General features: G+C 41.0%; 1 protein-coding gene across 1 annotated transcript in view; it reads right to left on the bottom strand.

Annotated features, from left to right (window-relative positions):
• Positions 1-279: 279 nt before the first annotated feature.
• Positions 280-25,950, bottom strand: part of FANCM (FA complementation group M) — a 177,985-nt gene continuing 152,314 nt past the window's right edge. Inside the window, exons 17-23 of the mRNA XM_030213832.1 lie at positions 23,730-23,858; positions 22,645-22,801; positions 20,759-20,862; positions 15,930-16,490; positions 4,775-5,153; positions 2,982-3,273; positions 280-559 (exon numbers count right to left, since the gene is read on the bottom strand). Coding sequence (XP_030069692.1) covers positions 424-559; positions 2,982-3,273; positions 4,775-5,153; positions 15,930-16,490; positions 20,759-20,862; positions 22,645-22,801; positions 23,730-23,858 — 1,758 coding nt within the window. The 3' untranslated portion in view covers positions 280-423. The remainder of the gene's footprint in view (positions 560-2,981; positions 3,274-4,774; positions 5,154-15,929; positions 16,491-20,758; positions 20,863-22,644; positions 22,802-23,729; positions 23,859-25,950) is intronic.

The raw sequence follows: 25,950 nt of genomic DNA, 5'->3' as shown, positions 1-25,950 counted from the left end.
TAAGCATTACTGTCTGGACTCCTCACATCTGGATAGTATTGTTGGACAGAACCCTTTTCTGTTTAACAAACTAACTTGCCTATATCCTTGCCCCTGATTAGAACATCCCAGGTTGCCCCAATAAGCAAATTCCATGGCAACCTTCACCTTGGGAATCATCCATATGGCAGCATAGCACATGCTTCTCCACAGAAAAATCAGATAAAAGGTACTCTCTACTGTAGTATTAATATAGAAATAATTCCAACAAAATTTCAATATTTCTTAAAGATTCTAATATAATAAAGATATCTTTGTACAGAGATTTATTTACACATTTTACAAATACAAATTATATTTTTACATAAAGTGCATGTGTTTACTCTTTATTAAAAGAAAACAAAGTTTGTCATTTTAGATTTCTGCTTCTCCTGTGAACTGCTGCTATCGATCCTGTTTCTCTTTACTGTTAACACTTCCTGCTAGTATCTGTGATTCAAAGACATAATGCATGTAGCTGTAGATTTCCTCTGCTTTCTTGTGACTGACTTGTGCACGAGTGGATATATCACTCACAGAGCTGCAAAACAAAATCATAATGGGGACAATTATCAGTTTTCATGTGATATGCATATTAACACTACAGTAAATTGGTCTTACTGTAAGCAGCTACTTTTTTAAAGTAGCATCTTGAGCTTCCTTATTCAAAATGTAAAACCTTAAGGTACTAGGAATAGGTCTGTAGAAAGCTATATCTTATTCATTCAAGTTTATAAATCACCCAATTATTAAAAAAAAAAAAATCAGATACATGAGACCACTGCATGGGGAAGTACATAATAGAGACCAGCTAAGCAAAGGCTGCAAGCTAGGGAAGAAAGATTCTAATTTTTCCCCTCTTGATACTAGTAGTTACAATATACAGCATGACTAGTAGTCAGTTGCATACACAGATTACTCTTGAAGCTGGAAAAAAGGGACGCACCTTTGTATTAGAGATCTTTCTAAAAGTCTAATCTAGTAGTCAGTATTTTAAGCATAACACTCATGATATAATATTTACAGAGTGAATCATATCACAATAGGTTAATATATCATATTATTTTAATTCATTCTATCATTTTGTAAATGGTGTTATTAATGTGTATATGATTGTACATAATGGTTCATGAAAGTTTATTTTAGTTATTTTAAACACTTTGGGTTATCACTGACAAGATTTTGATCCTAACATTTTTAATAATGTATTTTATATCTTATTATTTTTATGTTTTTGCATTTTAATTATTACTTTATATGTTTTTGCATTTTAATTGTTTATTTATTTATTTTTTGTTACATTTGTACCCCGCGCTTTCCCACTCATGGCAGGCTCAATGCGGCTTACATATACAGGTACTTATTTGTACCTGGGGCAATGGAGGGTTAAGTGACTTGCCCAGAGTCACAAGGAGCTGCCTGTGCCTGAAGTGGGAATCGAACTCAGTTCCCCAGGACCAGAGTCCACCACCCTAAACCACTAGGCCACTCCTATGGATGTCAATTTTGTGAAATGTGTATTTATAATTATCTTTGTGTTTTTATGTTAGACCCCTGAGGCAGGCACTTGTGCGCCGAAACACGGCCCGTGTCGGGTCTTTTTCACAATAAAGGACTGCCATTGTCTCTTTCTTGAAGGCCCAGTGTTGCATTTTCTTGTCTATATTGTATGCTTGTATGCTGTATTACCCTCTCTTTTGTGATTAAGCATTAATGAGGAACATATTCTCTAAACTGAAAAAAACCCTAATACAAAATCAGAGAACAGTTTTCTCACCAATTATCAATTACAGAACTTCAGCATTATTATATTTTTCTTTCTTAAATATTTTGTCTTGAAAATCAATTACATTACACAGTAGTCCCTTAGGGAAGAGAATGAGGATGGGACTTGATGTATTGAAGTCTCTTTGTAAACTTAAGCCCTTTTGGGCCCTTTTACTAAAGCTTAGTGCATGATAATTCCATTAGCACAAGCTAAATGCTAGGAAGTCTATTTTATACCTATGGGATTCTTAGCATATAGCACATGCTAAGCTTTAGTAAATGGGCCCTTTATGTGTTAAGTATGTATAATATGCTGTTCAATGATTCTGCTCATATAGAATGGTACAATGAATTTAGGAACTTAGGATACAGAGCATAGAATGTAATCTTGTTCTGAGCTGACAACAAAACTTGTATAAAATTTAATCTTAAGCTTCTCATAAGTATTGCCATACTGGGACAGACCGAAGGTCCATCAAGCCCAGCATCCTGTTTCCAACAGTGGCCAATCCAGGTCACAAATACCTGGCAAGATCCCAGAAAAGCTCCATACATTTTATGCTGCTTATCCCAGAAATAAGCAGTGGATTTTCCCCAAGTCCATTTTAATAATGGTCTATGGACCTTTCCTTTAGCAAGCCATCCAAACCTTTTTTAGACCCTGCTAAGCTAACTGCTTTTACTACATTCTCTGGCAATGAATTCCAGAGCTTAATTACATGTTGATTGAAGAAAATTTTTCTTTATTTCGTGCTCCCTAGTCCTAGCATTTTTCGAAAGAGTAAACATACATGTGGAAAAAAGTGGGCTATAAATGTGCATAAATAAATAAACAAGTGATTCACGTCTATCCGTTCCACTCCACTCATTATTTTATAGACCTCAATCACATCTCCCGGCAGCCATCTTTTCTCTAAGCTGAAGAGCCCTAGCTGCCTTAGCCTTTCACCACAGGGAAGCTGTCCCATAACCGTTTATCATTTTTGTCACCCTTCTCTGTACCTTTTCTAATTTCACTATATCTTTTTTGAGAGGTGGTGACCAGAATGCACTACAGTTAAAATCATTAAAAGCAGCCTATAAAACTAATCTTTATAACATTATGGCTTTCAAAGACCCCATCATTAATAAACTATGGAATTTTTCCGAAAGGCTATGGCTTAAACTATTTCCTTCAGTTTAAGAGTTATTCTAACCTGTTTGCCATCTGTTTCACAGAATCAAAGTGGTGGCATAGGTTTAATGCTGTCACATAGCTCACATGAGGAATACTAAGGTAAAACCGCAGGACTTCTCTTTTGTGTCCTGTCACCTCAGTAGGTACAAGGATGCCAGCATTCTTCCTGTGTTCTGCCAGTGCTAATTCTTTCAGCAAACCTGCAGTATCCTCTTGACTGGAGCTAAAGAGTATTCGGATTCCAGCACTGACCATAGATGACAACATGCTATCATAGTACTTCGTCCTATGAAATATTCTCGAGGTATCCCCTAAATTAAGAAGAAGAAAATCATATTTTATATTTTGAAAATAAAAAAGTCTTTCCCCACTGGAATTATTACTTTTAACAAACAGAAAATGAAACAAATGTTCTGAAACCTAGTCATACTTATCTAGGATAGACACTGACTCAACATCTTGACCTCATCCCAAAGTAATTATTAACTTATGATTGCTGCTGCTGCTGCAGTCCTTAAGTGCCACTGAGTTGATGTTGATTCATGGTGACCCTGTGTGCAGTTAGGCAACTAATCATTGACAGTGGTATTCATAGTGATTGTTATTCTATCAATCCATCATATTGACAGTTTTCCTCTGTTAACTGCTCATTCCTTCCCCATTTCCCACCCAAAAAGGGCAATTTTCATGTTAGCTGTTTAAGACAGCACCACCAATTCATGTGCTGTTACAGCATTCAGTCTTGTATTAAACAGCTAATACAGCTTAATAAATAGTCCCCCAAATACAACAGAATAATGATGGCCAGTGTTTGTTGCCTATTCACTGCTAAATATGTTTGTAGGACTACATAAATTGAATGCCCTCTTCTTTGGATCCCTTCTTCCCCAGATCTCAATATGGACATTTTTCACACATTCACCAGTAATTTAACAGTTAACTGACAGCTCAATACTCAAAACATAATACCAGCGCTAGAGGTGATTAGCGCCAGCTTTAGTGGTTCTAGTGTGAGAGCCAATGTACGCACCAAAGATTAGCATGCAAATTTAGTCAAACAGATGTTAATGGGGTCATTTCCTATTCCCTCCCAATGCTGAGAGAACAGTGCACAGCACAAAGCCATCCTTACTGCTGAAAACCTAATGCCAGCTTGGAGTAGGCGTTAGGGTGTTTGAAGAGAGGATTTCTCATGATTCTTTCTTTAAAATCTACTGGTTTTGATTAATTTTGGAAATGGAAGAAAGTCCATGCAAACCTGTAAGTGCTGGTACTAAAAATATAAATGTGTGTGTTTCCTATGCTTAAATATAAGCCTTCTAAGTAAAAAATTGAAAAGCTTACATTTAAAAGTAGAGAAAACAGGTGCTAAAGTGTGCTTCACTTTTGTGTTTGCATAGCACATGTGCACAAGAGCTGAGTTAACTGTAAAACTCTTCTGCACATGTACCAAGCATCTTTCCCCCCTTGATTTCACTTTTACAGCATGCATATATCATTTAAATACCATTTCCTTGAGCATCACTGTTCTAGCGATATGAGTTCTGTGCTGTTGGCTTTACCACAGGATTTCTGAGCATTGGTCCATGACATTTGATTTTTTTTTTCTTTTTGTTATTGTTGTCAAGGGCTGAATGAGGATTACTCAGAAATAATTGCTGTTTTGCCATGTTCACTCTTGTCAGATACTTAACAGGCTTTAAAAACACTAATGGAATTCCGTTTCTCACAAAATATATAACAGCATGTAACTTTCTCATTTGTAGTGCTGGTTACTGTCCACAAATAGAGGTCACATCAGCAAATACCAACCTGCTTTAACCCTGTCCTTTTCCAGTACCACACAAATCCTTTCAAACATGCTTTGCAAATGCTGAATCTGCTCAATAAGTTTATTTCTGTTTGTACTATTTGCAAGTTCCAAAAGCGATTTTCTTTCCACTGCCAGCCGATTGCTCACAATATAATCACAAGCTCCAAGAGAACAGACCTCCACCTTAACTGAATGTACTGTTTTTAGCAAGGAAATAACTTCAGGCCCAGAAGAAATCTCTCGGCTATCAACTAGGATGCAGACTGGGAGTTTCTCTTTAAGACAAATTTTTGAACCTGTCCGAACAAAGGTTTGCTCATTCAAGTTGGAAAAGCATGAAGAAGAGTCCGCAGAAAGATTCTTTGCACAACGTTCCATCTGTATGGGAATTTGAAAAATAATGCAAGTATTCATGGCTTGTATCATACAAGTGCAAAATGCTATATAATCTTTAAAATCTAGCTTCTACATATATGCCTTCCACTAAAACTTTAGTTTATATAATTCTCAGTTTACAGTATTTTTTCCTTAAATCAAACATAATCCAGCAAAATAATTCAAAAGAATGTGACATTTGCCTGTGAATAAAAAAAAACGTGAACTGATAAAGAAAGCAGCTCTCTCACAGAAAGCAGTCTTTAAAGGTTCCTTACTCAAATGCCTGGCATCTTTAACTCAATTTTGCATCAAAATAAATAAAGCTCCGAGTTTTAACTTGTGAGTACTGAATGATAAATCACAATCCAGAAAATAATTCTCTAACATATAGCCAGGAGGATGTACCTCCTTGCCCATGCCTACTCACAGATAGTTCATTTTCTTACTTAAGCTGTTCTCCATAAACAGCAGGATTAATCAGGCACACAAATACTGTAGGTGTTGCCATCTCACAGCATCAGAATAAACAGCTGTCTCAGAGCTCAAAACTAGCGTGAAGTTCAGAGCATGCATGGTCCTTTCCACATGCAATAGACTCGTCAGTCCCTCAGTAAGTTCTAACAGCTCGAAAATGTTGATAAAAAAAAAAAAGAAAGAAAAATAAGATGGTACACATTTTTCTTATTGGACTAACATGATACATTTTTTGACTAGATTCTGAAGGCCAGAATCTTCTTCCTCAGGTCAGAACACAGGACAACTAGTCAAAAAATGTATGAAATTAGTCCAATAGAAAGGGCATGCTCTTTCTTTTCTATTTTTTTACCTTTAAAGTTGTCAAACATGGTAACCAAACTACTTCATCCATATAGATCATGAAGTATGCCTGATATATCCTGCTGGCTACACAAACTGTTACAGGTAAGCAAGGATGCTTTTTCCACTGACAAGTAGAAGTGAGTTAGGCACATTGACTCCCAAGCTCAGGACTGCTCATTTTGTTATAAACAGATTGAGTATTAATAGCTTTACACAAAGAGAATGGCCAGCACAGCTCAACCAAATTCACTGTCTCCAACTGTGGAGAGGTCCAAGCAGTAGTGGTGAAAGGTATAAATGAAGATCAAGTTGCTGTTCTGGATATGGGATCCAATGAAGCAAATTGCAGGAGGACCACTGCAGCTGCAGTTATGATCTGATGAAATTCTGCTTTCTCCAAGGACAAGCAGGACTCTAAATTTCACATGTGGCCAACATCATCAGACAATGCCCAGCATGGATGTGCTCTCCAGCTTCTAATTCCAGAAGCTTTTGAAGATGGATGCACCTTCCCATCTGCAAGCACTGCATGTGACCAAGGCAGTTCGTTTTTCCACGGAGCAGAGCTGACATCCCTAGGTCATCTCCTCAGAATGTACCTGGTTTTCCAGATTTTTCAACCTTCCTGAAATCCCTCCCATGTATTTTTTCATTGTAAGTGCTGCGAAGAACCTTCTCTTATTTCTCCCATTTACTTTTCCTAGTTTATCAGTGCTTTTAAGTGTTCTTGTTTTCCCGTGGCCCATTCAGCCCCCTTAAGTCTGGGCAATCCGGCCAGGATGTCTCTGTTTTTTTTCCAAAACTGAGTTGTTTGATTTTACTGCAGCTGTGTTTCCAGACATGTCATAAAAAACTCCCAGTAGTTTTGAAATAAGTGTTCTAAGTGCAGCAAGATCATGTTACTTACTGACCTTCATAATTGGTGCTTGCTGTGTCTGGGACCCAACCATGATGCTGATCTTTGTAACTCTGTTCCAGGATGACAAAGAGAAACATCAAGAGTCATGAACAGCGCCAAAGTATTTTGGCGCTAAGAAGTCTGGTCCATTGACTTTGGGATTGGAGACATCGGTCCCTATGACATCGAGAGCTCCTGCACCGGACACTGGGGATGCACTGGCATCAAGGTCGTCTCTGCCTGTCTCTGCATTCAGCATTGGTAGCGCCCATCTGGACCAAGCATCTTTGGACCCAATACCGAGGACACATAAGGATTGGGCATCGTCCTCACTGGCACACAGGAACTCCAATGCCAGGTATCGGATGGAAGCATCAGCATCAGTCCCCTTTGAAGCATGGTACCGGGAGCTCTGGGGCATTAACATCATTGGTACCCGAAAAGCATCACCACCATGAGGACCACTCCCTGTTCATGGATTCGGGATCAATGCACCAGCCTCCTATGTGACAGGACCAGGCCTCTGATTTGGGCCTAATACCTTCTGTGGACCTGATCACACCAGCACCAACCAAGCCATCCCCAATGCTTGCCCTCAGTCAAGTTGCAAGAGCATATACTAGCTTGGTGTGACATTGAGACACTGACTCTGGTGCCACTCTAGCCAATATTGGAGATTCATACCCTGCCTGATGGCTATGCCTCAATACTCATGCCTAGAAAGGAACCAGAGCTGGACCCAGCCAAGATGGTGCTCCTTTCCAGTCCCTCAGGGAAGGAAGCTCACTTGGGGCCTAGGAAACATTTTGTTCCTTAGCACTCCCACCAAGAGTCTGGACACGAGTCGAGCAGACTGAAGCAGGCCCAGACTCAGATATTCCAAGAAACTGATACAAACTGGTCATAGGAGTTTAACCAGAAGCCAGAGGTCTGCTAAGAGGCATCAGACCCTTCTCTTGCTTATGAGAGGAGAAAAGTGTCCCTCTAAGGAGTTCTCCTTTACCAGTTTTGTCCAGGAGATGGCTCAGACCATCCCCATTTAGGATAAGCCCAGGGCATATATGTTGGATATCCTTGACTTTGACATCCCTCCTAAGGAGGCTGTGACAGTCAGGGCTGCCAAGACACACAGCTGGGCCCCCAGGGCAGGACTGGCACGTGTGCACACCTGCACTTTTCTTTCTCTGAGTCACTGCTGCGCTGCTCCCTCGCTCTGTCCTCTCCTGCTCCAGTGTTCCTGTGTGCTGGGAGGAGTTGGGACCCGGATGATTGCATTAATGCGATATTGCGTTAATGTAATTATCTGGGTGGCATGCAAGAGCAGGAGCGAACAGACCCAGAAGCAGGCAGAAGTTTGCCAGTGCTGGGCCAGGGGAACTGTGCCCTCCCCCTGCTCCCCTCTCGGCGGCCCTGGTGACAGTGCCTGTTCACAACACTCTTATCACAGTGCAGATGAAACAGTGAGAGACCCCCTTCTCTGTACAGCCTATTATTCATCAGAAGGCCAACTCTATGAATAGAATCCAGAAGGCTCCTAGATTCAAGAGGCTTCAAATTCCGTACCACTCCATAGTCATCGAATCCACTCTCAAAAGAGCCAAAAGCTCCAAGACTTACTCTTTGGTGTCCCCAGGAAGGGATGCGGTCCTGGAAGTACCCCACAGCCTGACAGATTTTCAGGATATCCACAATGAATATTCATCAAAGAGATTTGCATGCACTGTTTCCGCTGCAAACAAATCTCTTTCATGAATATTTATTGCGGGTATCCTGAAACCCTGACTGGCTGCAGTGCCTCCAGGACCAGGTTTGGGAACTACTGTTCTACCATCTGATAAAGCTGCACAGCTCTTCCAGCTAGTAGCCAAGCAGCAGGAGTGTTGAAAGCACACGGCATGGGCAGCCTATGATTCGGAATCCAGGTCCTCTACCATGAAGATTGGGATGCAGTTTCCCCTGGCTGTGTGCCTCAGACCTTGAACCAGCAGTTCAGAAGAAGCTGGTGGACATCCCCTGATGAGGTGACAATCTCTTTGGAGACAAGGTGGAGGAGGTCGCCATCCTCACCAAGAAGACAACTGATACCATCAAATCACTCTTTCAAACCACTCCTGTGCATCCTTCTCTTCTAGGAGGTATTCGGGCATTGGTCAGAGAAGACCCTACTACTCTCAAAGGCGTAGGGGCTCTTCTCCCTCCCACCCACCATTCCCAGTCAGCCCAAATCTCTCACTCCCGTCCAAGGTAGTAGAGAGCTCAGAAGTCCCAGCCAGCTCCTCAGTCAAAACTGGGGCGAGCTTTTGACTAGGTCCAGGAGAGCATAACCTCAACAGGTGTATCTGTCCTAGATAACCCGCCAGTGGGAGGCTGAATTCTTTCCAAGAAAGGTGGCCCCTAGTAACCTCAGACTGGTGGGTTTTCCAGGCAGGGTACAGTCTTCATTGGTAGAGAGACTTTCCAAATTGCCCACCAAGAGCCTCAAAATTATGATCTCCATACTGGGAACTACCTACAGAGGAACTCTATTCCCTTTTCCCATTCCACCAGGGCAAAAAGGGAAAAGATTTTACTCCAAGTATTTCCTGTTCCCCAAGAAAACAGGAGGACTTCACCCCATCCTAGACATAAAAGCCCTGAACAAATATCTGGTACAGGAAATGTTCTGGATGGTTTCCCTGGCCACCTTAATTCCCACGATTCAGAAAAACAATTGGCTATGCTCTCTGGATTTAAAGGATGCTTACACCCATATCCAGATACATCAGAGCCACAGGAAGTATCTCAGATTTCAAGTGGGGAGACACCATTACCAGTACTGTGTCCTGCTTTTTGGCCTTGTATCGGCTCCCAGAGTTTAAAAAATATATATTGCAATAGTTGCAGCATCACTAAGCTGACTGGAAGTGTATGTGATCCCTTACCCGGACTGGCTAGTAAACAGCACATCAAAGATGGGTGCTCTAGAATCAATGTGCAAAACTATCCCAGTGTTGGAGCTCCTAGGGTTTGTTATAAACTACACAAAGTCCGATCTCACCCTAGTATATAAATTAAAGTTCATAGGAGTTCTGAAAGACACAGATCAGGCTTTCTTTACAAATCAGAGAAGGGCAACGAAAAATGATAAAGGGGATGGGACGACTTCCCTATGAGGAAAGGCTGAAGCAGATAGGGCTCCAGCTTGGAGAAAAGACGGCTGAAGGGAGATATGATAGAGGTCTATAAAATAATGAGTGGAGAGGAACGGGTAGACGTAAATCATTGTTTACTCTTTCAAAAAATACTAGGACTAGGGGGAATGCGATGAAGCAACAAAGTAGTAAATTTAAAACAAATCAGAGAAAATCTTTCTTCACTCAATGTGTAATAAACTCTGGAATTCATTGTCAGAGAATGTGGTAAAGGCAGTTAGCTTAGTGGGGTTTAAAAAAAGGTTTGGACGGCTTCCTAAAGGAAAAGTCCATAGCCCATTATTAAAATGACTTGGGGAAAATCCACTATTTCTGGGATAAGTAGCATAAAATGTACTGAACGTTTTGGGATCTTGCCAGATATTTGTGACCTGGATTGGCCACTGTTGGAAACAGGATGCTGGGCTTGATAGACCTTTGGTCTGTCCCAGTATGGCAATACTTATGTGCTTATAACTCTAGTCAGCACTGTGCTGCAGGTTCATCAAAACCAGTAGGTCACAGCTTGGCAGATGTTGAGGCTGCTCAGCCACATGGCTTCTATCATGCATGCTACAGCCATGGCAAATCTCCATCTAAGACCAGCCCAGTGAGCCCTAGTTTCTCAGTGGTCTCCAGTCACAAGGAACCTAGCAGATGTCACTGCTGTCACTCCATCTCTCGTGGACTCTTGTGGTGGATGATTTGATCCAATCTGACCAAGGAACTCCCATTCCAAATTCTTTCACCCCACAAGACACAGACTATAGATGCATCCAACTTGGGTTTGGAGGGGGGGCATGTGTATGGCCTCCACAATCAGGGCCATTGGTCCATCCAGGAGGCATAGCTTCACATCAACCTCCTGGAGCTACAGGCAATAAAAGCTTTCAGAGGTCAGCTGATGCACCAAATTATCCTCATTCAGATGGAGAATCAGGTTGTTGTGTACTATGAAAACAAGCAGGGAGCGACGGGTTCATTCCTCCTGTGTTAGGAAGCAGTCAGGATATGGTGTTGTGTCCAGCTGCAGTATGAAACTCGGATCCACTTACCTGGCAGCAAAAAGCAACAGTCTAGTGGACAAGATGAGCAGGTCATGAACTGCACAAGTGGTCTCTGAACATTGGCACAGTCAGAAAAATCTTCTAAGAGTGAGGTACCTCCTCAGTGGACCTTTTCGCCACTCTCTGAACAACAAATTCCTTCCGTACTGCTCCAGACTGGAATCACATGACAAACTAGCCTTGGATGCTTTCCTTATGTATTGGGAGGGGGGGGGGGGGAGTATTTTCTGTATGCATATCCTCCCATACCTCTGACACGGAAGACTACTAAAACTCAAGCAGGACCGAGGGATCATGATCCTCACTGTGCCTTACTAGCCGAGACAGATATGGTTCCCTCTATTTCTGGAGTTAGCCATCAGAAGTCCAATGGAAACTGGAGTGCTTCTAATTCTCATCTCTCAGAACAAAAGGGTCTCCTCTTCTTCTCAACTTGCAGTCCCTAGCCCTCATGGCCTGGATGTTGAGAGGTTAGAACTTTACTCCCTTCACCTGAATGAGGGTGTCACTAAGGTTCTGCTTGCTTTCAGGAAATATTTCAATAAAAAGTCCTATAGTTTCAAGTGGAAGAGGTTTGCAGTCTGGTGTGTGGGCAAGGTCCTACATCCTTACTTCTGCCCTACAAAAAAACTGCTTGAATACCATCTACACCTATCTGAGTCTGGTCTCAAAACCAACTCTGTAAGAGTTCACCTCAGTGCAATTAGCATTACCATCACCGTGTAGAGGGCTAGCCTGAGGCCAACCGAATTTCAGCTTTGGTGTCAAAACTGATCCAAAATCCCTGTTCGGTCTTTTTTCATTTCCTCCAAAAATGCCTCTGCATTTTCAGCTGGAATCCAAACTATGCTGTGCAGCCCTCACTTCATCCCTCCTACTCCCCGACCAAAAAGAGTTCCCCCTCTGTACCAACCCCCTGGTGGCAACCCCCTCTTCGTTCTACCTTGCCAGACTCATTGGTGGCTAGTAAGAGCAGGAGCAATCCTCACTCGCTCCTGCCCACGTCTGTTCCTGCCTCAAAATGACTTCCAAGACTGCCGCTGGAAGTCACGGCAGCCATTTTGAGATTGGAACCAGCATGGGCAGAAGGAACTGAAGATTACTCATGCAGGTTCCAATCTCAAAATGGTTGCTGCAACAGTCTCAAGTGACACTTGCTGAAAGTCCCAGAAGCAAATTTGAAACAGGAGCAAGCGTCAGCAGGAGTGAGAGGGGATCATTCCTGCTCTCACTACTTTAAGGAACATTCTCAAAGTTTAAATATCACCCAAAGATGTATTGTTAGACAATGCAGTTAAACTGAAAGAGAAGTATTCCTTTCCTTAGCCCCTAAGAGGGGAAGGATTGATGCTAGCAATGTGGGGTGGGTCTAGATAGGAGACAGGGAGATGTTAGGCAATGGAGAAGGGGACAATAGTATCTGAGGATCTGAAGGCGACAAAATAGTGTGACAAGGCGGTGGCTGTAGCGAGAAGGTTGCTAGGCTGTATAGAGAGAGGTGTGACCAGCAGAAGAAAAGAGGTTTTAATGCCCCTGTATAGGTCATTGGTGAGGCCCCACCTGGACTATTGTGTTCAGTTTTGGAGGCCGTATCTTGCTAAGGATGTAAAAAGAATTGAAGCGGTGCAAAGAAAAACTACAATAATGGTATGGGATTTGCGTTACAAGACATATGAGGAGAGACTTGCTGACCTGAACATGTATACCCTGGAGAAAAGGAGAAACAGGGGTGATATGATACAAACGTTCAAATATTTGAAAGGTATTAATCCGCAAACGAACCTTTTCCGTAGATGGGAAGGCGGTAGAACTGGAGGACATGAAATGAGATTGAAGGGGGGCAGACTCAAGAAAAATGTCAGGAAGTACTTTTTCACGGAGAGAATGGTGGATACTTGGAACGCCCTCCTGCGGGAGGTGGTGGAGATGAAAACAGTAACGGAATTCAAAAATGCGTGGGATAAACATAAAGGAATCCTGTTCAGAAGGAATGGATCCTCAGAAGCTTAGCCGAGATTGGGTGGCAGAGCCGATGGTGGGAGGCAGGGCAGACTTCTACAGTCTGTGCCCTGAAAATGGCAGAAACAAATCAAGGTCAGGTATACACAAAAAGTAGCACATATGAGTTTATCTTGTTGGGCAGACTGGATGGACCATGCAGGTCTTTTTCTGCCGTCATCTACTATGTTACTAGTCACCATTGAGTCTAGCAAGGTAAGCCGAGGAAGGGGTTGCCATTGGGGGGGGGGAGTTCAGGAGGGGGGCTGCTACCTGAGGGTGGGGTTGGTGGAGTCTTTTTGGTCTGGCAGGGGCTGTTTGGGGGGGTGGGGGCAGGGCTAGTTTCATTATCAGGTTCAGTTTCTGCCAAAAGCAAGCAGCCAATTCTGGTTGCAGATTCACTTTTGGCAGAAACCAAAGATCCTGGTTGCATTTGGGTTCTAAAACCTCTATCCATACAGCCTTCAGTTGTTTTCATGAAAGGTTTGCTTTTGCTGAAGCCCCCCCCAGTCATGAGACCTCAATGTCATTCTCACCCAGCTGATGAAAGCTCCTTTTGAGCCATTTGTAATTGCCTGATTCCAATTCCAAGTAGTACCTGACTTGGAAGGTCTGATTTTTGGGGCAGTCACTTTAGCCTGCAAGCATCAGCGAGCTCCAGGCTCTAGTAGTAGATCCACCTTAAACTAAATTTCATCACAATAGAGTAGTTATCTGCATTCATCCTAAGGAAGTTTCAGAATTCTATCTTAACCAGTCAATCATTCTGCCAACATTCTTTCCCAAACCTCATGCCCATCCCAGTGAAAGCACACTGCATACCCTGGCCTGAAAAAGTACCTTGGCCTTCCATCTGGAGTGGACTAAAGCCCATCGACAATCCACCTAACTCTTTCTTTCTTTTGACCCACACAGGATGGGAGCAGCTATTGGGTAATGAACTTTATTCAACTGGTTGTCAGATCACACCTTCTTCACTTATGCCCAAGTTGGGCTGGCTCTGGAAGGCTTTGTGATGGCTTATAATGTAAGTGCCAACAGGTCAAAATACCAAAATGTATTAAGAAAATGGTCACATATACAAGACAAATTTCAGATGACACCATTGAAACACAATTTAAGTTTACTCAGCTCAGACTGGTGATTGCAGTCGTTAAGCACTACAAGGTGACTTGAGCCAAGCAGACTTGGGTTGTGTTTAACGGCATCAGCTGAATTTTGGCTTGTATGTGTGACCATTTTCTTTTTTTGGTATTTTGACCTATTGGCACTTGGAAACTATTGGATGATTTTTCTCTAGATACAGCATCAAGACTCCTGAAGCAAGCCTTTGGCCGAAACACAGTAATGTGTTGAGTCTTCAATCACCAATAAAGTGTGTTTCATTAAACTTTTGAAGTTTCCTCCATTTGTCCTTGAAAAGCCATAGTCCATTTCCCACTGTCTTCTTATCCTTGTGCCTCCCGTGGAATTCCAGTGTTCTTCCACTACAGTGGATGTTTTTGGTGTTCATAATGTAAGAGCCATGGCTGCTTACATAGTCCAACTGAGATCAGCAAAACTGCAACATGGTCTTCAGTCCACATATTAACATCTCACTACTGTCTTGAGCAAGAATCTCAACATGACAGCTAGTTTGGTCAGTCAGTTCTTTAGGATTTATTGGGGTCTAGAATCCAATGGGATCTAGAATCCAACTCCACCCCCAGGTCTATTTTTGCATCTACTCCAGGATGTATCAAAAAATAAAAAACAATTGAGCAGTACCATGTTCTTGTTGTTACTGTTGGCCTTAGCCTGTTTCAGGCCTCATTCTTATTTTTCCTATCTTGTTTTGGTATGCCTGGTAGCTAGGAATTCCCACACATGGAATTGTGGCATCTTGCTTGTCCTCAGAGAAAGCAAACTTATTCATCTGTAGCAGGACATGTATTCCCATATACCCAGCCTCTTCCCCTAGAAGTTGCATTCTGTTGATATTCTACTAGACTGCCTTGGTTCCGCATGGTACTTGTAGACAGGAAGGTGCAAATATGCCTATCAGCACTGGAGGGGACTCTCCTGATTGAGTCTTTTGGCATTTGCCTGAGCGGCTTGGACTGACCCCTCCTCATTCTCTTGTCATAGATATATTGTTAGTCTAGGGGTTCTCAACCCAGTCCTCAAGACACACCAAGCCAGACTGGTTTTCAAGATATCCACAATGAATACGATTGAGATAGATTTGCATATATTGGAAGCAGTACGTGCAAATCTATCTCATACATATTCATGTGGATATCTTGAAAACCAGACTGCTGGGTTGAACACCCCCCCACCAAGTTAGTCTAATAAAAAAAGGTTATCATGTACAATGTGTTTCTACACCCTTGTTTCCATATAACTAAGTAGACTAACAGAGCAGCTACAATTGAAGGGTTTATTTCCAAAACCCGTTAAGTTCATATTGCAATGGACTAAGGGGGTTTTGTAAACAAGCTTTTCAATTATTTCATCAGAGAACAAAAATATTTAGTTGTATATTAAAGTATATGACCTGACACACAAAAAAATTTAGAAGACATATAGCAGATCTATCAGGTAAACTTAACCTATTCAGCACTTTCTTAAAAATAAAAAAAAAAGTCTGAATTTAAAATATAAATTATTGTACAGGGACCTCTAGAATTAAACAGTGATCCACCTAATAACTGCTGAAATGCTCTGGGAGCATGTGTTATACAGTTAATTACTTTTACAACCTGCTGTTCCTGTATGTCACAGTGTTTCAACAACTGGATTTCTGATTCAATCCATTGTTAATTTGCATTAAGGAGAAACATACCTTTGATGTAGCTTGAATCGTTGTATACTTTTTAATATTAGCATTGCTAACCTTTGCTCTATTTTCTGGTTGAAAGTCTAGCATTTCTGAGACTGAATGTTTCAGATTATGTCGAGCCTGGCACCTATCCAACAACATATGAATAGGTTCCTTTCTATTCACAACAGGAGATTTACTATTGATGGACACAGGATGCTGAAATCTAGCCTCTTTTTCACATGTTCTGCCAGCAATTGTTTGACAACTATTCATGGCCACATCTGTTTTAGCTAGGACATCAGTTTCTTCTTCACTGGAATCATGAAGAACGATGATTCTGGATCCTTCCTTTCTCTTTGCTGGTACTTCATCATATCGGGTTGACTTGGTCTGCTTTAGCTTAAGCTGACGGCGAGTGCAATATTGCTTTTTCCCATCAATAAAACTGTCTTGATTAAGGAGGTCAAAATTGACAAGAATTTCTTCTTCACTAGACTCTTCTCTACTCTGACAGTCATCATCTTCCTCTTCTTCCTGCACACAAAAGCTGTCTTCCATGTAGGTTTCATCCTGTTCAGGAATCTGTTAAAACACAATCATAATCTGAAAGCAAAGTTTGATTCAATTGCTGCATAATTTAAATATCTGCCCATGCATATCTGTAGTATTTATGGGTTCGTATATTCACAGCTTGGAATTCACAGCAGATATGAAAATAAAAAAAAACAAACACAAAAATATATATTACAGGGATATTTCCCAGAGGGAAGGATTCCAAACAGGGCACTTTTTTTTAGGGCATTTCCCCCCAATTCTGTATTACAATTAGTGAAATCTAACCCACCATCATATAGATAGTATTGAGATGTACAATCATGAGGCTGAAATTGTCTCATGTAATTTACTGATATGTTCTAAGAGAAAACTATTAACCACTCCGCTTGCTCTAGTTTCTTTTAAGTTCCACAGCTTTTATTTTTGAAGTGATAATGGCTCACCAGCTCTGCACTCAGGTAATATTTTATGTCCTTAACTATAATAACAAGTCATGTCAACTCAAAGCAAGATGCATTGAGCCCATCATACTGTCTCCAACAGTGGCCAGTCTGGATCACAAGTACCCAACAGAGCCTAAAACATAAATCTATTTCTCATATTTCATTTAAGAGACAGCTAAAAGCTCTTCTATATATGCAGGCATGTATAGTGAGTACTTAATATTCTTTGTCTCAGATGTAGATGTTGCTGTGATGTGCAGTATGTCTGGATTATGTATGTTTTTATTATATCCTGCCTAGGTACAGGCAGGGTTATAATGTAACTAATAAACAAATAAATACATTTCCAAAGGGGAGCAATGACTTTCCCAAGTTTACCTTGCTAATCATTTTTATGGCCTTTTCCTCCACAAACTTGTCCAAACCTCTTTTGAGCCCTCCTATGTTAATCGCCTGGATCATGCCCCTCTGACAACTGATTCCAAAACTTAATTGTGCACTGCATGAAAAAACACTTTCAACAATTTGTTTTTAACTTACTTACTGTTAGTTCATGGCATGTCTTTTTGTTTTTATCTTGTTTGAAAAATTAAATAACTGTCTCATATTTAACTGTTCCATCCCACTCATGAATTTACGAACTTCTATCATATCCATTTCTCAGTCTTTTTTCCCAACTGAAGAGCCCCAACCTATCTGTCCTTCCTTCATAAGAGATTTTCAATGCTCTTTACCATTTTTGTGGCTCATCTCTGAATGTCTTCTAGTTTTATTTATTTTGAAATGGCACAACCAGAACAACAGAGATGCTCATTGTGTAATCATTTTTTTAAATAAGCTATAATTATACCTATTACTCTAAATGTGAAATATATTCTTTGACAGAAAATGCAAATAGCAGCTTCCCTTCTGGCACAGAGGAGGAGGCGGCATAGTCTTGTGGTTACAACAGCAGGTTGAGATCCTAGGAAGACAGCATTCAAAACTCACTTTTCCCACTCTCCCTCCCTGTGACCTTGGGCAACACACTTACCCCTGCTTACTAAGCCGCACAGCAATGCCGACACAGCCCATTCAAAGTGAATGGGCTATGTCAGCATTAAAGCACGGCTTAGTAAACAGGGGGGTTATAGATCCATTGACTCAGGTACAGACCTAGGGCCTCATTTACATTAATGAGTTAACTGGCTTTGAGTTAACCGAACAGCTAGTAAATAGGCCCCACTGGGAATAATGGAACTTAGAACATGAGGCTTTTACACTGTAAGCACTTTGTGAACAGGGAAATATTTAATGTACCTGAATATAACTCATTTTGATCTACTAGTGAAAAGCCATGCAATAAATCTAAAAATAATAAAATAATTAGCACTGGCAAAGTATCATATAGGGGAATGGCAGGGAGAACAGTGACACAAATGGCTGACAAGGCGTCAAAAATAAAGCCATAAAAAAAAAGTCCCTGCTTAAGATGGGACTAGGATGACAACAGCAGAGAAACAAGAAGATATATATCTACCATAAATTTTATTATAATTTTTATTTATATATTTTGATGATGCCCCTGGTACAAAATAAGTACCTGAATATATGTAAACCACTTTGAATGTAGTTGCAAAAACCTCAGAAAGGCGGTATATCAAGTCCCATTTCCCTTTATTTATTTGCTTTGTTTGGCTCACAATTTTTTCTTTTTCAGTTCAAGGCAAGCTACATTCAGGTACAGAAGAATGTCAAAAAGCAGGATTTATAATATACTCTTGAAATCCAGCATGTTTACATTCATGTCATATTTTAACTTGTTCTAGTCAGAATGAACCATGCTTCTTAATGATTCTGTTCACACTAAAAACACATTAGGCACGTGGGAGGGAAGCAATGAGCCACCCCACAGCCCCGGGCCCTCGTGCACCGCCCAGTTGCCCGTATGGTTAGTCCGCCCCTGCCGCAGCATACTATAATTAATGAGCAAGCAAATTGCTGTAGCGTTAAAATCACAGCAGTAATCTGCAGCTCACTGCTAAATGTTATCTTCCCTGTCAGTGCCTGAGCAGTGACTGGCTCAGGCACTGACAGGACGGATGACATTGAATAAAAGTAAACAAATTGCTGGTACTCCAACCCAACTTTCAACATGACTCCTCTCCTTAATAGTCTAGCAACTTCCTTCCCTCTCCTCAACCCCCCCATCCCCCAACGTAAAATTTAAAAAAAAAAAAAAAAAACCACACCCCCTAATCCCCTGACTCTGTTTTCAAGGCTTGAAGATGGTTGCACCAGAGGCAGCAAAGGTAAAGGGAATGGGATTTGATACACCACCAATCTGTGGCTAGAATCAAAGTGGTTTACATATTATATACAAGTACTTATTTTATACCTGGTCTAACAGATGGTTAAATGACTTGTCCAACGTCACAAGGAGCTGCAGTGGGAAGCGAACCCGGTTCTCAGGCCACTGCACTAACCTTTAGGCATCACTCCTGCCTTCAGGTATTGGGGAGGAGGGGTCTAGGGGTCTTGAAAAAGGGGTCAGGGAGTTAGGAAGTGCCACTAGACACCAAGGAGGTTTATTTAACAGTTGGGGACTGGCTTGTCAGTGTGGGGGAAGGAAAGAGGTCCACTGGATTACCAGCAATCTTTGTTGCTGTTGGGGGCAAGGGACTGAGGGCACACAAGACCACCAGGGTTTTTTTTAAACAGAGGGGTACTGGGTCAGGGAGAGGGAAGAAGGGAGGCCGCTACTCTCAGGCAGGGTAGTTGGGGTGCCACTAGAAACTCTTCTATGCTGCCCCTGAACCTAGAGCAAACTTTCCTCCATAAAATGTGCAGGAAATGGTTATTTTTTCCTAGCATGGCCGAAGCATAGCTAATGACCACATTAATATGCATTTAAATGCGGTAACCCTTCTTGCATTGCTATTCCATGGTAAAACACATAGTAACTGCACAGGAACTATTTTGCATGGGCCTCATACTGTGGTCAAGTGTGCATGTTGTTTGACGTTAAGTAGGAAGCATCTTTCAGCTGAGCACACTAGGAAAGGCTCACATTTGCTCTCAAACATTTTAGAATTCTCACAAGATACCATACTAATCATCAAAATTAGTAATCATCAAAATTATAAATCTTTGCTATTAATAGGGCTTCTATACTTAGGTGTTTATAATTAGTAACTTTAGGTGATTATTTTCCAGCTAATTAGAGGTTGAGGGCACACAATTGGTGTTTATAGTGTTTTCATGCCACAGGTTGCTGGCTGCCTTTTTTTAGTGAAATCAAATGTGTACATTTGTCACCTAGGAATCATCAGTTCACAATAAGCAAAAAGATTGGTGGATACAGGACAAACCAGAGGAGGGGTGAAAAAGTACTAAGGAAAGGGTTAAGAAAGTACTAAGGGAAGTGGTGTTTTTTCCTGGTGTGTATCCAACAAACATCTACTTTAGGGCTTCTTTTATCAAGACACGCTAGTGGCTCCTGGTGTGCAGTGCCGACAAAACCCATTCACTTTGAATGGGCTCCATCAGCATTGCCAAGCGGGAACACTAGTGCGGCTTGAGAAAAAAGGCCCTTAATTATTTTTGCATTCGGATGTTTTACCAATGATCATTGGTTAAAGCTTAAACTCAGAAGCTCTAATTATAACAACACTGACCTGAAATGATATTGTTAGCAACTGTACTGTAAACCTAGAGTTTAAAGCTTATAGCTGCAATAAACAGATTTCTAACCTAAATTTGGCAAGATGCATGCATTTCATCTATACAAAAATCAACTGCTTCTTGCAGTAAAATGTAATTTTAACAGAATATCTACAATGATTAATAGAAATGAAGAAATTCACTTTCTACCTGTGAGAAAATATTCATGCCATTTCCATTATATACCATTTTAAACTGATTCCCAGTGGCTACACGATGCACAGATTTCTGGTAAATGCCATACATCTCTGAATCTAAAGAAGAAAAATAAACACCAGGAATTATTTCTAGCATGTTCTTACAGTTCAAGCTTATAAATGAAGAATGGCCTTTGAGTCATGTTTTCAGGAAATAGGTACCCCTGCTGTCTTCCCCAGATCAAGTATTCTGCTCACATTATCTGTTAGTACACTACCTTGGGTGAATCTCTTCATAAAAGTGGTTAAAAAATCCAAATAAATAAATTATTCAATAACTATGGCAAGCACAAGATAAAGGAAAGGACATACAAAATTCTTCTACTTTGCCTACTTTTTCCATAGTATCATAAAATAGACATTTTTTCATGCTATATCGAGTATTTTATTGACTAGTTTTAGGGCCCTGTTTACTAAGCCGTGTTATAGGCGCGTTAACCTTTTTAACATATGTTAACCATGTACGTGCATTAACTGTTTATGTGCCTACAATATCCCTATAGGCGCCTACATGATTACTGCATGCACTAATTGTAGGCGCATTAAAAACGCTAGCGCGCATTAGTAAACAGGGCGCTTTGTTTTGCTTGACTCCAAAATTATATTCAATTCCATTTCAGGAAACATCAACATCAATACCTTGGGGTGCAGTGGTAATATGATACCTTTGAAGATGCAATAAACCTGGGGAAATACTCATACAAAACTCAGTCTTGCACAACATTTCCATACTCAGATTTCACCCTATTTTTTTCTCATTTGTTACATCAAAAATACAAGCATCTTCCATACATACACAACAAAATATGCCCAACATTAAATCACTTCCTCAAGCACTGCACAATTTCACAGCTGGCAATTAGTCATGCAATAGAGACTCCGAGAACCTGAAATTGTCACATTCCAATCATTTCATTATCTTGTAAATTCATTTTGTTTATGTTGACAAGGCATCAAAATATTAACAAACTACTTAAGATCAAAACATTAAGAGTAGATTTTCCTACCTTATAACTTGTGAGACCTAGTCTTTAAAAGCAGAGCACCTCATCATGCAACTCTCTCATTGTCAAAGTATTCATTATGCACTTTTAATTTCTTCCAACTCTGGCTGGTAGTGCTGTCATTGCATGATTGTCAATCCCAGATATCTGGCTGTATGACAAGAGTGTATTACCTATCTATTGTGTGCTAACTAGCTTTTCTGATTGAGATGTTTGAATGATTGCCCTTTCCTATGTTAATTGGTGTTCCTTTCCATTCTCCCTTGATATGTGTAACGCCTTGTGATGCCTTCAGGAAATCAGCCACACTACTCTTTAGCACACTGACTTTGCATGATTTTTCCACACTAAAAACTCTTCCTACATGAGCAACGGCAGCAAGATTAGTATGGGAAAACGGAGTAAACAGCTGCACTAAAAGATAGCATAGCTTAATACATTTTAAATTATAAACCACTATGTTGTATTTTATGAATAGTGGTATATCAAATTAATTTTAAGTTGGTAGGGCAGTCCATAAACCATATGTCAGGCCCTGAGTGAAGGAAGCCCTGGATTGGATGACATTTACACCTATCCCACTAGTCTCCTTTGGCAATTTCATAGAGAAGGAACTCTAATGGAAGGGCCAAATTTTGCCAATGGCACAGTAATAACAATTTCCTATTTACCTATTCTACCCTATTCATGGGGTGCATCCAGTATTAATACAAAAGGTTATTTGTATTTATGCCAATTGCATGCACATATTACTGTACATGGAAATGGAACACTAATGCTCTTTAGTTCACAGGACTCCTATAATACTGCACTCACAACAATGTTCTTAATTTACCATTTAAATCCTGCGAAAGCTGTGTATTATCATCAAGAAATTCCAAGATTGAGGCATTTTCTTCATTAGATGAATCTCCACTTTCATCAGAAGATACACCTTCAGCTTCTTCTGATGAGAGCTCAGCTTCTTCATCCAAAAACTGCCTACCTGCTGACTAAGAAAAACAGAATCTAACTTAAACAGAGATGAATTTCTTGTTTTTATTTTGTGCACATTCTTTTGTAATATGAGTTTTTTATTACCACATCTGTTATAAATAACATGTAAAACGAAAACATGTTCAATCTACTTTTCAGCAAGAGGAGAAAAAACAGATATTACAACTGAAGCAACTATATTCAGATAAGTAGTTTTACATGTTTCCTATACCCTGAACTAAAAGTCCCTCCCCTCCCTTTAACCCCACCCCCATCCCCTCCACCCATAACCAATATCAACGTTAATAACAGATAAGGAACATGTCACCAAGTCAAGATTGTACAAGCTAACTATATCTTCAACAGCAAACAGTCAAAGTCAAAGAACACTACCCAGAATTGGTGCCTATTTAGTTTGAAACATTTCTTTGGGCTTCCTGACTATGAACTATCTTTTAAAATATTAGCAACTCCACACAAATCACAAACCAATCTGACTTTGATGGACCTCGGATATTAAAATAAAAAAAAATGTTTGAGGTTTATTTTATTTGATAGACTGCATAGGGAAGTCCATCAAAGCAGTGGACAATTAACTAAAATAATTTCTAATACAATATCACCATCATAACTGCAAGGGTCAGGGTGGCTGCCAAGGATTGATTGAACCATTTGTCCATCTAGACATTCTAGAGCTTGCCAGCATTCTCAGACTTACAACTACTGACTTACAACCATAACAGAAACATTGTTCTACTGGTAGAAGATGACAGAGTTGCTGAAAGATGTGCCTTTCTCTGGCTGACATTCTTACTTCTGCAGCAACAGGATATGTGGCATTTGAAAAGGAGTTTAAAGCATTAAACCCACACCAGATTTACCTGGCTCTAAGCATAACATTAATTTAAAAGCATAATCCGTTAACAAAACAAATGAAAGACTTACCTTCAGAATTAAATGCCGATTGTTCCCCAGTCTCTTGGATGCTTTTAACTTATGATGATCTCTAACATTTTTCCATGAAATAGTACTTGACTTATTAAAAATGCTATTTTCATCACCAGATAAATCAGACTAAAAAAAAAAGAAATTCACAGCACATATAAGTTTTGAGAGCATATGGGACTAAGTCAGATACATATGCTATCCAGATCGAAAAATTATGTCTTGCCTGATAATTTTCTTTTCTTTAGTTGCAGCAGATGAATCCAGATACTTGTGGGTTTGTCCATCTATCAGCAGGTGGAGATAGAAAGAGCTGAACTGAAGTGCTTTACAGGACAGAATGCTACTTGGTTAGTCAGTATTTCTCATAACAAAGCAGAAGGAAATAGAATTATAACATTTCTCCTTCCCTCAAGGAAAAGTGACAAACCAAGAACAGCCCAAGCAGACATCGAGGGTAACAAGCCATCTGCAATGCAAAATGTCAGAACAAAAATCAGAAACTAAGCAACTAGCCACGAGACACCACCAAAAAACAGGGTGGAGCTATGGATTAATCTGCTGCAACTAAAGGAAAGAAAATTATCAGGTAAGACAATTTTTCATTTCTCAGCGTCAGCAGCAGATGAATCCAGATACTTATGGGATGTAGCAAAGTAGTCCTTCAGAAGGGTGGGAACCGGAACGCCTGCTGCAGTCTCAAAACTGCCAAGGAGGCATCCAAACAAGTGGCACTAGCCCAACACCAAAAAAGAAAGAAGGCAAGGAAAATCATGCCACCGCTGTGTGCTCCAGGAAGGCACAGTAGCCCATGGAGAATGTGCCCAGAATCTGAGCGGAAGAGGACTAGCTGCCCCCCCTCAAAATAAATGCGGGCGTGGCAGCCTCCTTTGGCTGAGAAAGTGTGGCACTAGGAAGCTGGAGCACCATACTGAGTCCCCCCCCCCCCCCCCCAAAAAAAAAAAAAGAAAAACGTTAGCAAAAGAACTGACTGACGGAACCTGGCAGCACCTCCAAAGAGTGCATAGCGTTCAACAGGCAAGTGGCAAATACCACAGTAGAAGGAGAAGAAAGCCAGTACCATGCACTGTCATCACCAGAGGATGAACTGAAGGAAAGTGACAAAACCAGACACGCAGTCTGGAAAACCTGCTGCACTGACAACTGTATTCCTGAGAAAATTAGGCCACCTGGGAGAGAGATCTAGGCACATGGTGACAAGTGCATGCTGGACTCCAGCAGAGAGAATATTTTTTTTCTTTTAATACCTGTTGTCCGGGAGACGCGGAGGCTAAAATTACCCAAAACCTCTACCAACGTCTCTAAGGGCCCAGCTAACAACAGCCTGCTCTCAAAAGGGAGCTCAACCAGCCGCTGCTGGAAGCTGCATCAGCCACCTAGTAGTATAACCACAGCCAAAGACGAGCTGTGACTGCCAAAGACATTCACCTGGCTGACTCTCAAACACAGCCCTACAAGCAATTCGCTAACTATGTCAGTTCTGGCTGCCCACTGGCAAGACTGTAGGAGGCTGACAGTCATACCCTTGGAAGGAATCTGGGATTGTCAGACCCATCCAAGGCCCGCCCAGCCGCACATGAACTATAGAAAACTGGCTAGAGAGAGAGAGAGAGAGAACTGTGAGGAAGGCTGAGCAGAGTCCATAAAAGAGACTGGAAGGTACTAGGAGAGATGAAGACAAAGTATAGAAAAGCCACCTTGAAAGAGGTCTGAAACAGAAACAGATCTTCAGGAAAACGGAGAGAACTCATTGATAAGCATAAGCACCGCCATACTGGGAAAAGACCAAGGGTCCATCAAGCCAAGCATCCTGTCTCCGACAGCGACCAATCCAGGCTTCAAGAACCCGGCAACCCCCCCCCCCCCCAAAAAAAAAAAAATTAATAACGTTCAATGTGTGTCTGGCCGAACCCATTCTCAGCCCCCAGGCCATGAAGAGAAACCAAGCTCCCCAGCAAAGGGTGGGAATTCCTGCTGAATAGCAAAGGAAGGAATGGCTGGCTCAAGACACAACCGGAAAGCACTCTGCTACTCCTAGATCAGGGTAGGAAACAACTGCCATCAGATGAAGCTGAAGAGTAACCAAGGGACTGAAGAAGAGAAGCCATTGTGCCTGAAAAGTTCTGACACTCGAGGTAGAGAGAGTCACAAATCAGCGAAGTGATACAGAATGACCTGGATTTTACCCTTGCCAAGCAAG

Source organism: Microcaecilia unicolor, chromosome 9, assembly GCF_901765095.1.
Source record: "Microcaecilia unicolor chromosome 9, aMicUni1.1, whole genome shotgun sequence".
NCBI classification, from domain to species: Eukaryota; Metazoa; Chordata; class Amphibia; order Gymnophiona; family Siphonopidae; genus Microcaecilia; species Microcaecilia unicolor.
Note: the sequence above shows the minus strand (reverse complement) of the source record. Positions and strands in the feature narration are given on the sequence as shown.